At 33.6% G+C, this 15,553-nt stretch overlaps 1 protein-coding gene across 1 annotated transcript in view; it reads right to left on the reverse strand.

The window, feature by feature from the left end:
- The window catches only part of TECRL (trans-2,3-enoyl-CoA reductase like), a gene marked incomplete at its 3' end in the record, with an annotated part of 77,380 nt that extends 72,605 nt beyond the window's left edge, over positions 1–4,775 (reverse strand). Inside the window, exon 1 of the mRNA XM_019633876.1 lies at positions 4,456–4,775. Coding sequence (XP_019489421.1) covers positions 4,456–4,680 — 225 coding nt within the window. The remainder of the gene's footprint in view (positions 1–4,455) is intronic.
- Between the last annotated feature and the right edge of the window lie 10,778 nt (positions 4,776–15,553).

Below are 15,553 nucleotides of genomic sequence, written 5' to 3' on the forward strand. Positions count from 1 at the left end.
TATTTTGATATACTTTTGATGTTCCAATAATTCTTAAAAATTTTAAATCTGCTCTCTATCTTATTATCCTTGATTAGTCATATTATTTTAATCATTCATAGGGAATGACTAAATTAGTTAGATATCCCCCTCTGTACTATTTTCTTTAAAAAAAGGTTGTTAGATTTTGTAATCAGAACATGAGTATCTGTTAGTAAATTATACAGTAATACAAAGTTAAATTCTATACATCATTGGGAGCAAGTCATACATGTTATGGGCAAGTCAGGAATTTGGACATTAAGTAGAGTGGATTAATTAATGTCTTTTCCTATAAATATTTTACATTTTTTCCAATGATAATTTGATTTAGAAAATAGTAATAAGTATTTTCAAATATCATACTCCTGTACTCCAAAACTATCAAAGCTAATGTGAGTACATTGTAAAATCCATATATCTCTTGAACAAGCATGAGTTATTAAATAACATATTGGTTAAATGTTTTCTTTGTGCAAAGCACTATTGGAGATACAGGAGTGATAAAAACCAAATCCCTTATTTTGTGAAGTTGCCATACCAAGGATAGGCCAAATAATAAAAAAAAATGAAAAAGGAAATAAGTGTTAGTAAAGAAAAGGAACAAGGAAGAGTAATAGAAAACATTGCCAGATTTTGCAATTTACCAAGATAGTAAGGAAAGTCCCCAAGAAAACAGTGACATTTAAGACCTAAAGAAGTACTAGTTTTGAGTAGTGAATGATGTTATTCGACTTGATTTAACAGGCTAGTTCTGTTGCTATGTAGGGAATAAATTGAAGATGCTAAGGGCAGAAACAGAGGAAAGATTTAGGAGTTCTGGCAGTTGAGGAGGTTAAAATTTGTCAGAGTCTGGATATATGTGAAGGTATCATCATGAAGATGGATTGTAGGTGGGTTGTGAGATTAGGAGATGAGCTGTGATGCCTCTAAGTGTTTGTCTTCAGCTATTTGAAGGATATAGTTCTACTTGTTGAACTGGAAAAATTTTGAGGGTAACACAGTGTTCCGTTTTAGATAGATGAAATTTAAGATGCCTGGTAGATAGATACATAGATGGATACATACATAGATACATAGGTAAATGGATTTGTAGTTCAGGGGAAGAGAATAAGCTGCAGTTACATGTTTATGAGCCATCAATAGGCAGGTGATATTTAAAACCATGGAACTAAGTAAGATAAATGACTAAATTGGGGAGAAGTTCCAATGACTGAGTTGGTGACACTCCACACCCAATAAGATAATGAAAAAACAAGTGGAAAGGGAGAAGCCAATAATGTAGGTTTAAAAAGAAAAAAAAAATGTGTGTGGTATTATCCTGGAACTCAAAGAGCAAAAGTGTTCTAAGGAGGATGTTCTTACCAGTGGCAAATGTTGCTGATATATAGAGTAAAATAAAATGAGAGTGACCTTTGACTTAGCACGGTGTTTACCACTGTCTCACCAGTGACCTCAGCAAGTTCATATCTTGAGAAGTGATGGAGGCAAATGTCTGAACAGAGTGGGTTTATGATGAAATGTGAAGACAAAAATGTGCGCAGATAAAATAAACATGATGAAAGTAATGAGAAAAGTGGGACAAAACCTGGAGAAGATACTGAAGGCAATAGGAAGTGTTTTGTGTGTGTATGTGTGTGTGTGTGTGTGTATATGTGTGTGTGTATCAGTAAAAGGGCATGTTTCAATATATTTTCTTTAATCCTAGGAATTCTCTGAATGTTTTTGTTACATGAATATCTTGAGTACATGATTTGTCCATTCTGAAGTTAAAGTTATAATATCTCGATGCAAGCACAATTTCTACTATAGCTCAGCATATATTACTGAAATACAGCTCACTCAAGATATCTGAAAATTTATATCTAACCTAAGCTATATAACGAGTCATGTCAATGAATAATTCTCAAGAAGTCAAATTTAAATTCTGTGCCAGTATCACAAATTTCACCACTTATTTTTTCTTGGATTTTATTCACACTAAATTTATCCCTCCAAATGATTATTAAAACTAATGTTGGGTTGTCAGAAAAGACATGACTTTTTTTGCGATGAAAAACATAGAAAAATACATCATGACTTTTCCAACAACCATATATATATATATATATATATATATATATATATATATATATATATTTGAACATATATTATGTTCAAAGCACTATGCATGTTACATATCTTATTCCTCCTCTTCACTATAAGCTTACAAAATAGATTTTATTAACCTGTACTCTAAATAAGGGTCCTAGGGAATCAACAATTCAGTGACTTTACTGAGCCTTGATAGATATGATTGATGTAGCAGGGAGTCAGTCCAGATATGCTTAGTTCTAAAGTACATGACCTTTAACTTTTATGACTTTATAAGACAGCACTTTCTTTGCTGAAAGACAGGTACTAAGTCATAAGCAACACTTCTTTTGTGTAGTAGGTAGAGCCAAGTACAACAAAAGGCACTTGACATGACCTTACTATTTATATAGCTGTTAAATTCTCTAAGCAAAACATCTTGAACAACAAACATAATCAGCCTTTCCCATGTTTACAAACTTGAACTGTTAGGAATCATGAAGCAAAAAAACCCAAAAAAACCAAGTAAACCCGTATTTTTTTTTCTTTTAAATATCTTGCCATCGTTATGAGATGATTTAACTAAAGCATGGCGAAACAAAAGCCAGATCTACTGACAAGGATTTGGATGTAGTGAGCTGCACATCATATGGTGTTGATTGTACAATAAAGGCTGGTGAGGAATCCAAAATTAATCCCTATCTAGCCTACTAAAGGTTTGCCACTGCAGATGCAAATTCCAGGACTCTCACAGTTCAAATATGAGATCCCTGAGCAAAATCCTTATCTCTAAAGAATGCTGGCTTCCAGCATGATTAATTTTTTTGCAATTTAATCAATGCTAGAAATGTAAAACTCCATGCCTTAGCTTCAAAGAAAATCTCAATAACACAAATTTAAATGTTTGAGAAAAATTATTAGTAACCCATCATTTTCTTGTTATTTTAAGGTGGATTTTGTGTCAAGATTTAGACACATCTGAAAGGACACAAAACCAGTCTCTTGTTAGTATCTTGGTCCTCATAAATCCTTGACCAATTTAATATCCATTTCATTTATTGCCTTGCTACCACTGATTTAATTGTATTTTTATTATAAGCTTTAAGTTTTTTGATAGTGAGATATTGTAAATATCAGCAACTTCTGGATGAGAATTTCTTTTTTTGTCTTATTTCTGTATGACACAAAAAAATACAAAACTGTATTAGAATACTAAAATAGAAGTAAATTATACCATGCATGTAATTCATAAGTTAAAATTCTTTATACAATATATATCCATGTTATAATATATATGGCCCCAGTTGTAGTATAGAAAAAGAATGTGTCCTACATTCCACATATGTCCTGTATGAACTTGTAAACGTTCTTTATCTTTCATTTCCATTTGTAAATAAAAGTTAATATTATGCAAATAATAGGCTGGTCATAGTGCTATAATTACTAATTAGGAAGGTATATGTTATCTTTCAGCAATTAAAAACAGGAAATGCTCCATCTCTTATGTAGAAGCACGGCTAGAGCACAGTTAAATGGAATCACTGATTGAACTTTATTTTTAGAATGGCAAAAACCTTATTTAACATGTCAGTAGAGAAAAATAAATGAAGGTATATTTTATTGAAATACCAGTCTTTCTCATCATAAATTAAACTACTAGTGCCTGTTCAAACTTTTGAAAAACTAAAAATGCTTGAAATATTGTACACACATATGTATAGCTACAATGTACACATATGTTTCTGTGAGCTAAGAAGTACATGTTTTATCTTTCCTTGGTGAAGCATCTGTGATATGACTATAAATGGGTAATATTAAGCAAGACACTCTCTTTAGGAAAGTGGACATCGTTGTTTTGAAATGAGTAAATCTTTCATAAAAAGCGAGATGTTTATTTTTCAAGACAAATAATCAAATCAGTTCCAAATAATTGTTAAATGACAATTTTATAAAAAAACAGAATTTTTTATAACTTCAGTGGCTTTTGGTTGCTATTTTCTATAAATACTGTTAAAATGCTCTGATAATATTAATATGCAATGAAGTACATGAAAAGAAAAACCTGGAGACTTTTTTTTTTTTTTTTCGTGTAGACTGAGAAGGTGAGCCCTGGAAATTTTGCCTCCTGACAATGATCATTGTTAGGAAGACAATCAGAACCTAATAATTATAAATTACTTTTAAATTGATTATGAATGATGCAGCAAATATCTTCTACTGAAACAGAGTATACAATATCCTATTCGTCAAAAAAAATTAACACTAAAATCCAGGAATATATTTTTGTACAGTCTTGTCACCGTTTAATCAAGAGATTAATAATCTTTGGAGCAGATAAGAGAAATTTCAATACATAAAACTCACCTTATCCACGATGCATATCTGCTTTCTTGTTTGAGCATCAAGTATTTCAACCTCAAAGTGAGAAGTTTTTGCATGTTTAACTGCTGGAGTTGATTTTAGAGGGCCTGCTGAAAGTACAAGTTGCGAAAAAGAGTGAAAATTTCTCATGTCATTCTTCAGTATAGCTCCTTGGGAAAAGAATTCCTTCTTGCGTTCTGAAGAAAGGGACTTGGGCCTTTTGAACATTGTGTGAACTACCAGGAGAATCTGTCATGTCAACAGGAGACACTTTGCAAGTATGTTTCCTTTGCACCAGTTAAATACTCCTGGTGAAACCCGAAAGGTCAAGTGGCCTGCCTTTCTAAGAGTTCAGTTTTATTTAGCAGGGTTGAAAACAATGACTGATCTTATTTCTATATATAACACACCATTGTCAATTGCTGCAATGTAGAGGATTACTTTACCAGCCTTTGAATTATTGCTTGCTTTCTCCTTTTATTTCTGCTTCTTAATATGACCAGTAGAATCTGAAATTCCAAAGCAAGAAAGAAATAGACAGAATTTTTATTTTCTCTGAATTCTATATGCATTAATCTTAACACATATTATTATACAAATATTCATATTTAAATGTATTTAAAATTTGCTTAGTGCTATCTCCTGGATAAATATAAAATGCCTAGTATATTATTACATAACAAAATTTTTTAAAGATACTTCCTAATAAAGACTTGTGGCATGTTTTTAATATAGAATCTATCTGATAAGAATTCATGACATGAATTCTTAACTCCATAAGTGAAACACAATGATGGGAAGTTGTATCTGAGATTGAAATATGTAGAGTAATTTTATAAATGAATAAAAAGGAAGTAAACCTTATTTTGACATTTCTACATATTATATTTCATTGGAAAATTATTGAACTTATATACAAAATAAATCAGTACTAAACATCACATTTACCCAAACACTAAGTTATGGCAAATTCAAATAATCTAAGAATAAACAGTGAAAAATAATAATCAACCTGGAAAGACAAATTTGTGAAAAAGACTCCAAGCACTGTGAGACCGGTTAAGAAGAAACAACTGAAAAAAGTCCAAAACATAATTACTGATTCAAAAGGCTATTACAGAAAGATTTTTGGATGTTATTTTCAATGAAAACATTAAAAGGAAAATAGCTAATATTGCAGAGGGTAAATCTGTATATCTAGATGAGGCTAATCTTTACTTTTATAATTAAATAAAATAATGTATTATTTATTTTTAGTTTTTATTACAAATTATACACTGCAGATTTACTTGCACATTATTGAGTTGTCATTTTCATAATCTAGACCACCATTACACTCAATATTTAATATTTTAGAAAACATAGAAGACAGGGATATATGTAAATATGTATGTGCATGTATTTACACATATACACAGACACACACACACACATTTTTATCACCCAAGTGTTCAGGACTCCAAACATGAAATCATTCTTACTGTCTCCCTTTCTCCCACACTTCAGATCTAATTCATCAGAAATCCAGAACAATCTTCTCTCCATCCCCACAGCTAACTTCAGAGCATCAGTCTCACCTGTATTGCTTTTCCAAACTGGTCCTCCTGTATCAACATTGGCCCATCTAAAGTCTCTTTTTAACACAACAGCTAGAGTGTCCAGCATCTATATTAAAGCAGATAATGCAATAGTCTGCTCAATAAACTACAGGGCATGATGCTCTTCCTTTTGCATATTCTCTGAAGAGGTCTAAAAGTTTCTGTTTTATTACCACTTGTTTTATATATATGATCTCATCCCCTAAACTATCTACAATGCTACAATGCACAGAATAACATCTGACACACAGTAGGTGCCCAATAACCATGTATTAAATTAATAAATACATAATCAACAAATGTATCTTGAAGGTGTAGGCAGAGTGATGTCATGCTAATTGAATGGCTGGAGTAAACTATTGCAGTATATTCAAAAGACATAACTGCAACCCATATAATGTATCTCCACAGATAATTTCTATTTTTTTAAGATTTTTATTTAATTATAGCTAAATACAATATTATGTAAGTTTCAGGTGTATGCCATAGTTACTCAACATTTATATACCTGAAGAAGTGATCACCATGATAAATACAGCAACCACCTGACACCATATGACGCTATCACAATATTATTGATTACAATCTCCGTGCTATATGTTACATCCCTATGATTTATTTGTTTTATACCTGGAATTGGAATCTCTTATTCTGCTTCACCTTCCCCCTTTCAAATTCAATTACAGTTGACATTCAATATTATTTTATATTAAATTCAAGTGTAGATCGTAGGGGTTAGACATTTATATAATTTAAGAAGTGATCCCGCTGACTGGTCTAGTACCTACCTGGCAGTATACATAATTATTACCATATCATTGACTATATTCCCTATGCTTTACATCCCCATAACAGTTTTGTAACTACCAATTTGTACTTCTTAATCCTTTCACTTTTTCACTCTGCCTCCAACCTCCCATATATCACCCCAGTAAATCCAATACCCATTTGACAACATACATAGTTATTACAATATTATTGACTGTATTCCTTACACTATACCTATATCCCCATGACTACTGTGTAACAACCAATTTGTACTTCTTAATCCCTTCCCCTTTTTCACCCATCTCTCCAATACCCCTCCGATCTTTCAACCATCAAAATGTTCTCTGTATCTATGAGTTTGTTTCTGTTTTCTTTGTTTATTTGGTTCTTTAGATTCCACATATAAGTGAAACCATATTGTATTCTGTGTTTCTCTGTCTGAGATACTATTATACAATAAGCACAACACCCTCCAGGTCCATCAATTCCACCACACATGGCAAGAACTCATTCTCTTCCATGGCCAGGTAATTTTCCATTGTATATATGTACTACCTCCTCTTTATCCATTTTTCCATCGACAGACACCCAGGGGGCCTCCATATCTTGGCCATTGTAAACAATCCTGCAAAGAACATATGGATGCACATGTCTCCTTGAAGTAGTGTTTCGGGTTTCTTTGGATAAATACACTGAAGTCAGATTACTGGATCCTTCTTTGTCTCGTGTTAGAGCCTTTGTTTTAAAGCCTATTTTGTCTGGTATAGTTATTGATACCCCAGATGTTTTTTTCCCATTTTCATGAATTATCTTTTTCCTATCCCTTTACTTTCAGTCTGTGTGTGTCTTTTGAACTGAAGCAAGTCTTATGTAGGAAGCATATGTAAGGGTCTTGTTTTGTCATCCATTCAGCTGCCCTATCTTTTGATGGGAGCATTTGATTCTTTTACATTTAAAGTAATTGTTGATGGATATATAGTTATTGCCATTTTATTTTTCATATTGATGATTTTTAATTATAATTTACTGGGGTTACAATGGTTAGTAAAATTAAATAGATTTCAAGTGTACAATTCTGTGTGTGTTCACCACCCAGCGTCAGTCCTCCTTCCATCACTATATATTTGACTGCCTTTACCCTCTTCTTGTACCCCCCTCCCCTCTTACTTTTTGGTAACCACTAAAATATTGTCTGTGCCTATGAGTTTTTTGTTTATTTGTTTATCTTGTTCCTTTGTTATTTTCAGTTTTATATCCCACATATCAGTGAAGTCATATGATTCTTGACTTTTTCTATCTGACTTATTTTGCTTAGCTTAATAATATCAAGATCCATCCATGTTGTCTCAAATGGCATTATTTCATCTTTTCTTATGGCAGAGTAGTATTCCATTGTGTATATATACCACATCTTCATTATCCAATCATCTATCAAAGGATACTTTGGTTGTTTCCATGTCTTGACCACTGTAAAAAAAGCTTAAATGAATATCGGAGCACATATATCTTCACAGGTAAATGTTTTCAGATTTTTTTGGGTAGATACCCAGGAGAGGGATTGCTGGGTCATATGGTAATTCTAGTCTTAATTATTTGAGGCACATCCACACTGCCTGCCATGTTGGCTGTACCAATCTACATTCCCACCAACAGCGTATGATGATTCCTTTTTTTCCACAGCCTATCCAACACTTGTTATTATTTATTTTGTAGATGATAACCACTCTCTAACTTGTATGGGATCATATCTCATTATGGTTTTTATTTTCATTTCTCTGATGATTACTGATGTTGAGCATCTTTTCGTATGTTTATTGGCCATCTGTGTGTCCTCTTTGGAGTAATGTATATTCAGGTGCTCTGCCCATTTTTTAACAGGATTATTTATTTGTTGTTGTTGAGTTGTATGAGTTCCTTATATATTTTGGATATTAGCCCCTTATTGGAGGCATTGTTTGCAAATATCTTCTCCCATTTGGTTGGTTGCCTCTTTGTTTTGTTGATAGTTTCTTATTGATTGATTGATTGATTGATTGATTTAATTTTAAAAAGTCTCTCCAAGATTTCTTGTAATTCTAGTTTGGAAGTGATGAACTCCTTTAGCATTTCTCTTGTCTGGGAAGCTCTTTATCTATTTTTCAATTCTAAATGATAGCTTTGTTGGGTATATTAATCCTGGTTTTAGTCCTTCCTAAAAGGAAGATCCTTTATTACATTGAATATTTAATGCCATTCTCTTCTGTCCTCCAAAGTTTCTGTTGAGAAATCAGCTGACAGTCTTTGGGAGCTCTCTTATAGGTAACTAATGCCTTTCTCTTGCAGCTTTTAGGATTCTTTCTTTGTCTTTAACCTTTGGCATTTTAATTATGATGTGTCTTGGTGTGGGCCTTGTTAGGGTTCATCTTGTTTGGGACTCTGCAGTTCCTGAGAGTTGTATGTCTATTTCCTTTGCTAGATTTGGTAAGTTTCCTGTCATTATACCTTTAAATAGGTTTTCAATTTTTTGCTCACTCTCTTCTACTTTTCATACCAATATTGCAAATGTTAGTACCCCTTAAACTATCCTTATTTTTTTTAATTATTTTGTCTTTCTGCTGTCCTGATTGAGTGTTTTAAGCTACTTTATCTTCTAAATCACTGATCTGATCTTTTGCTTTATCTAATCTACTATTGATTCCTTCTAATATATTCAGCATTTCAGTTATTGTATTCTTTATTTTTAACTGGTTCTATTTTATATTTCCTATCTCATTATTGAAGTTCTCCCTGAGATCATTGAACATCATTTATTACCAGTGTTTGGGACTCTGCATCTGGTAGATTGCTTGTTTCCACTTTAGTTCTTTTTCTGGAGCTTTGTTCTGCTCTTTTATTTGGTACACGTTTCTTCATCTCCCCATTTTGGCTGATGCCCTTTGTTTGTTTGTATGTATTAGGTAGGACTGCTATGTCTTCTGGTCTCAGTAGAGTGGCCTTATAATATAGATGTGTTGTGGGGCTTAGTGGAGCAATCTTCTGGGCCACTGGAGCCATGCACTCCAAGTGTGTCCTTTGTGTAGTTTCTATGTGCATCCTGTTGTAGTTGAGCATTGATTACTTTTGGCATGTCATTGGAAAAGATTGACCCTTGGGCTGATTGGTTGTGAGGACTGGTTGTGACTGTTGTGGAGGAGAGTTGTGTGGGGGCTGACCCTACAGAGCATAGTTTGTCTTATCAGGGCTCTGGTGCCTACCCACTCTGCCCTTTGGGTGTGTCATCATTAGAGGAGGCCACGTAATGCTCTGGTTTGGTCCAAACGTGGCCACGTGGTATGCCAGCCCTCGGGCCTTCTGGTAGGCGCTCCACCATAGGCTAAGTTCAGCTGTAGCCTGTGCCCTGCCTGAGGCTACCTGGAACAAGCCATAAAGCAATCTTAGATGGCAGCCACTCTTGCTGGGCTTTAAGGTGCCTTGAGAGGCCAAGCCTCAAACCAAGGCCAGCTGTCACTTGTGCCAAGCTTGGGGCTACTCAGCCCGAGGTACAGGACAGCAGAAGCCAGATTCTGCTTGTATGCATTTGTGAACCTTGAGAGATTTTAGGAAAGTCTGCAGCATGAGCCAAGGCAGGTTGTTTGTATGGAAGAGCCGATAGAAGTGGCTTGGGTGGGCCAGAAAGTTAGATAAGGTGGGGTTTCAGGGCAGGGGATGTAAGCTAGGTTGATAGAGACTCAGTTATGGTGGCCGACGGCATCTGCACACTGGTAGGAGGGAGGGCTCAACAAAGAATCAATGGCTTTCACTAGCTCCTCCATCCAGAATAAAGCTGCCCCTCCAGCCCTTGCTCTGACTCCAGACAATTCAGAGTTCCTCTGAATTGGCAACTGAATTGAACAACTCCAGACACAATTCCTCCCTGTATGTCCTTGATGCCTTTCAAGCTGCTACCCCAGCACTGGAGCTCAGAAAGAGGGAGTTTGTCAGTAAGTCTGTGTGTGAGCTCACTATTTATTTATTTATGTATTTATTTATTTATTTACTTGTTTTTTTGTGTGTGTTTTTTTGTTTGTTTTTTATTGTTAGTTTCAGGTGTACAGAACAATGCAATAGTTATCCTTTTCACCCTTCACACAGAAACAACCCCCCTCCCCTATCTACTGCCCTCCCACCCCCAATATCATACTTATCGATTACAATTCCATTGACTCCATTCCCACACTCTACTCCAGATCCCGTGACTATATGTATTTCTAAAGCTGATTTTGAATAATAATGTATGTGTGTGAGCTCTTTAAAAGGAATGTCTGGACTCCATCCACCTTCCCTATCTCTCAGCAAAATCTCAACCGGTTTTCACAGCCAGAAGTTACGGTGACCTCTCTCCGGCAATGAAATCATGGGCTAGGAAGCCTGTTATGGGACTGGGACCCCTTGCTCCTTTGTGGGGACCTCTGCTGCTGAGATATCCTTTCCAGTATTTAATGGTCACATGCTGGTGTGGGACCAGCCCCATTCTGTGTCTCTACCCCTCCTCCCAGTCTTAAGGTAATTTCTGTATGTCCTTAGTTGTAGGGCTTCAGTTCATCTATACTTCAGGCAATTCTAAGTAGTGGTTGTTATGTAGTTTATTTATAATTTTGATGTGGTTGTTTAAGGATACAAGCATAGCATTTACCTATTCCACCATCTTGGCCAGAAATTCGATAGTTTCTATTTTTATGAAAGGGAGTAATCAAAAGAACAGAGGAGCCAAACTGAAATATCTCTCATTGCCTAAGTTGGAATAATTCAAGTAAGAAAATAAAAACTAATTATAATAAATTATAATTGAAACAACAATATAAACTAAAAGAAAAATAGTCCATACTGTCATAAATGATTGAATAAATAATAAATAAATAAATACATAAATGGGGATAAGGGACCAAATGTTCTTATGCAAGGATTTCAAATAATATATACAGATACCCTCCCCTTGAGTATGGGTTTAACTTAGTGACACTCTTACCAAAAATAATGATTGAAAAGGAAAAAATGAAACTTTATAGTGGAGAAAATTGGCAGACAGATAGCATTTAACCCAAGAGGCCAAGTCTAATATCACCATGAAAAGCATGATGATATCATGTACCCATTGATATCATGAGATGAGGACACTTCACCATTGTGGTATTCTTCCAAGAGTTCATTACTTCAGTATAACCATGGAAAACCACCAGACAGACAGAAATTGAGGGGCATTTCACAAAATACCTAATATGCTATAAACCTGTCAAGAATATAAAATATAAGGAAAATTAAGTGACAGTGACAGACAGGACTACATGGGGACATGACTCGAAAATTCAATGTGATACCCTGATTGTTTCCTGGAACAGAATAATAAATTAATGGAAAAAAAACTGGTAAAATAAGAATAACATCTAGTTTAATTAACAGTATTGTACCAATGTTAATTTATGAATTTTGATAAATATACCATGGTTATGCAAGATGTTAATGTTAGGGAAGCTGGATAAAAAGTACACAACAAAACCTCTGTACTTTCTTTTTGATGTTGTACAATTATTCCAAAATAAAAACATAAACACCCCCCCACACACACACACACACACACAGCAAGGAATGTAGAAAGAAAATTTGGGAGCAAAAAGCATTATTTAAAAGGGGAAAATTGAAGATTTTTGTCTGTACTAATGTTTACAAAAGTAAACATTTAGAGAATAAAAATTATTTCAGATATCATGCTATTTATTATTTCATTATGTATTTTTGAAGTTATTTTAAAATAAAATGTTTTATATTTGCTAAGTTGTTCTTATAAAGTTATTGCTATATATGTTAAATGAAAATAACACTGAATTGATATTTGTTTAATACTAAACTGGGATACCACTTAGTAAACTAGATTGAAATATACTCAGAAATATTGAATATATATATTTAAAATAGAAAACTATTATAAAAATGTAGTGTCAAATGTAATTTATTATAATTGCATTTATTAATAGTAAAATGTGAATGGCACATTATGATATCATTTCTCATTGCCCTCATATGTTTCATCTTTTTGACAGAAAGCATTCCATTTCAATTTAATTTCCATTTGAAGTGATGCTTCTTCTTAGATCATTTTAAGTAATCAATAGACTTATTTTTAGAGCAACTTTACTTTAGAAAAATTTACAGAAAAATCGAGTAATTGAGAGTACAGAGTTCCCATAAACTCTTTTTCTCTGCCACACACCCCCAACACACAATTTATCCTATTATTAATATCTTGCATTAGTGTGGAATATTTGTTAAAGTTGATGAACCAATGTTGATAGATATTTATTAATTAGAGTCTATATTTTAGAGTTTAGCCTTTGTGTTTTGTAGTTCTATGAGTTTTGACAAATACAAAAAATCATGTACCTACCATGATATATCATACAGAATAATTTCACTGACTTGAAAATGTACTGTGATCCACCTATCCACCCCTGCCCACCCCTTTCCTCTTGGAACCCCTGGCAATCACTGATCTTTTTACTGACTTCACAGTTCCGCCTTTTCCAGAATGTCATTAGTTGGAATCATACAGTGTGTTGTGGTTTTAGACTGGCTTCTTTCATTTAACAATATGAATTTAAGTTCTCTCCAGGCTTTTTCATACCATAGAGCTCTTTGGTGATTTTTTTTATGTAATTGCTAATAATACACCATTGTATGGATGTTTCTCAGTTTATTCATTAATCTCTTGAAGGATATCTTGGTTGCTGCTATAAACATTTGTGTTCAGGTTTTTGTACGGATATACTTTTCAGTTAATTTGGGTAGATAACCAGGAGTGTGATTGCTGGATTGAATGATAGACCTATGTTTAGCTTTGTTAAGAAATTTTCAGACTGATTTCCAAAATTGCTGTACCATTTTGCATTCCCACCATCAAGGAATGAAAGTTTCTGTTGCTCCATATCCTCACCAGTAATTGGTGTTGTCAGTGTTCTGGATTTTGGCAATTCTGATAGGTGTGATGTGGTATCTCAATGGTTTAATATGCAATTTTCTAATAATAAATGATGTGGGACATAATTTTTTTTGAGCATCTTTTGTTATACTTACTTGTCATCTGTATATCTTGTCCTGGATGTTTTATTTTCTCAATTCTCATGAGATATCTTATATATTAGGTACAAAGAATTGGAGTTCAGAAAGTTAAAGTATAAGCAGAAAATTAAAATATATATCAAAATACACTATATTTGCACATAGACAGATATATAAGCAAGTAATATGTATGTAGGAAATAGCACTGTTTAGCAGAAATAGTATGAGTTTAAGAACTTTCTTGTAATTAAATAGACATGTGATCTCAAGCTTTCCTTTATCTCTTACATACATTTTGATAACATTATGAATTTCATGAGACTTTTATTAAATCTAATAGAGCAACACATACGAAGTAAATAGAGAAGCTTCTCAAAAATAGAGGCATTTTATATAGGTATTTTCTGAGTGTTGGCTTCCAAAACCAGATTTATGCCTCCCCAAATTAAATCTATACCTTTCTTCACCACGTCACCCGACTCAAGCATTCAGATTATACCTGTTCTCTACCTTTCTAAACCTAAATGGTTATAATACTAGATCACAGGAAAGTGAAATTTACACAGAATAATTATACTGATAGGCAGAAACAGTTCTAACCTATTTAATTGACTCCCCAAAATATCTGCAACTATGTTATATCCTCTTCCCCTGTAATGTTTATATTGTCTCATCTTTTTCAACTATTTGCCCAATTTTAGTGTTACCAATGAACTATGAAATGGGCTCTGAATCAGAAGTCTAAAAACAAATAAAAAGGACCTTAGTAATACAAAAATAAATTATTTTCTGAGTCTCCAGAGTATACGAGCTTTCCCCGAAGAATATTTTATATCCTGATCTATTACACAAGCTTCTGAAAGTCCTGAAACTACAAAGTGTTCAAACCACTGATGGTAACATTTCAACTAATACACAATTATACATAATAATTGAATAATTATTTTGGTTACATGAAATAAATCACTTGTAATAGCAGGAACGGGATAGGAGAGAAAAACAGGTGTCCTGACCATGACAAAGTTTCAGTTTTACATTTTTGGTCAACAGATTAGGATAGTTAATCTAAGACAATCATCAGTAAGAAATAATGATGAATACATTTGTTCAAATAGATAAGCTCTATTTTAAAAGGAGTTGTAGCTGAAATGTAGGGGAAAGAGTTCTAGTGTTAAAGTCAGAGATGCAGATTCTTGTCCTAACTCTATGTGTGCTATGTGATACCATGTAGACTGGGAACCTCTCAAGATACTAGTTATATCATTCATGAAATGAGCACATTCTCCACATGATCGCTAATGTCTCTTCTATCTATGATTTCCAAATAATATATAAAAGTTTGTTTCCTGTTTCAAATCAGTCATAGTAAAAAAGAGAAATGCAACCTACACAACAGTCTTTCCCTAACAAGGCTATTGTGCAGTTAAAGCAATGTATGTGAAAATGTACTGTGAAATCTTATGACATTAGATAATTCATAGAACAGACGGGTGAACGTCTCTGTACTTCACCAAGACTATGGTGAAATTAAATGGTTCTCTGAAAAGCATCAGTTGGATTGAGATTTAATCATTTTTTTAAAGAAAATTGAGGAAAACAGTCTTATCTTGTGTGTATATCCCAGAGAGAGAGAAAAAAAAGGAGACAGAATTTACTTTATATTCAGT

Source organism: Hipposideros armiger, unplaced genomic scaffold (assembly GCF_001890085.2).
Source record: "Hipposideros armiger isolate ML-2016 unplaced genomic scaffold, ASM189008v1 scaffold_1426, whole genome shotgun sequence".
NCBI classification, from domain to species: Eukaryota; Metazoa; Chordata; class Mammalia; order Chiroptera; family Hipposideridae; genus Hipposideros; species Hipposideros armiger.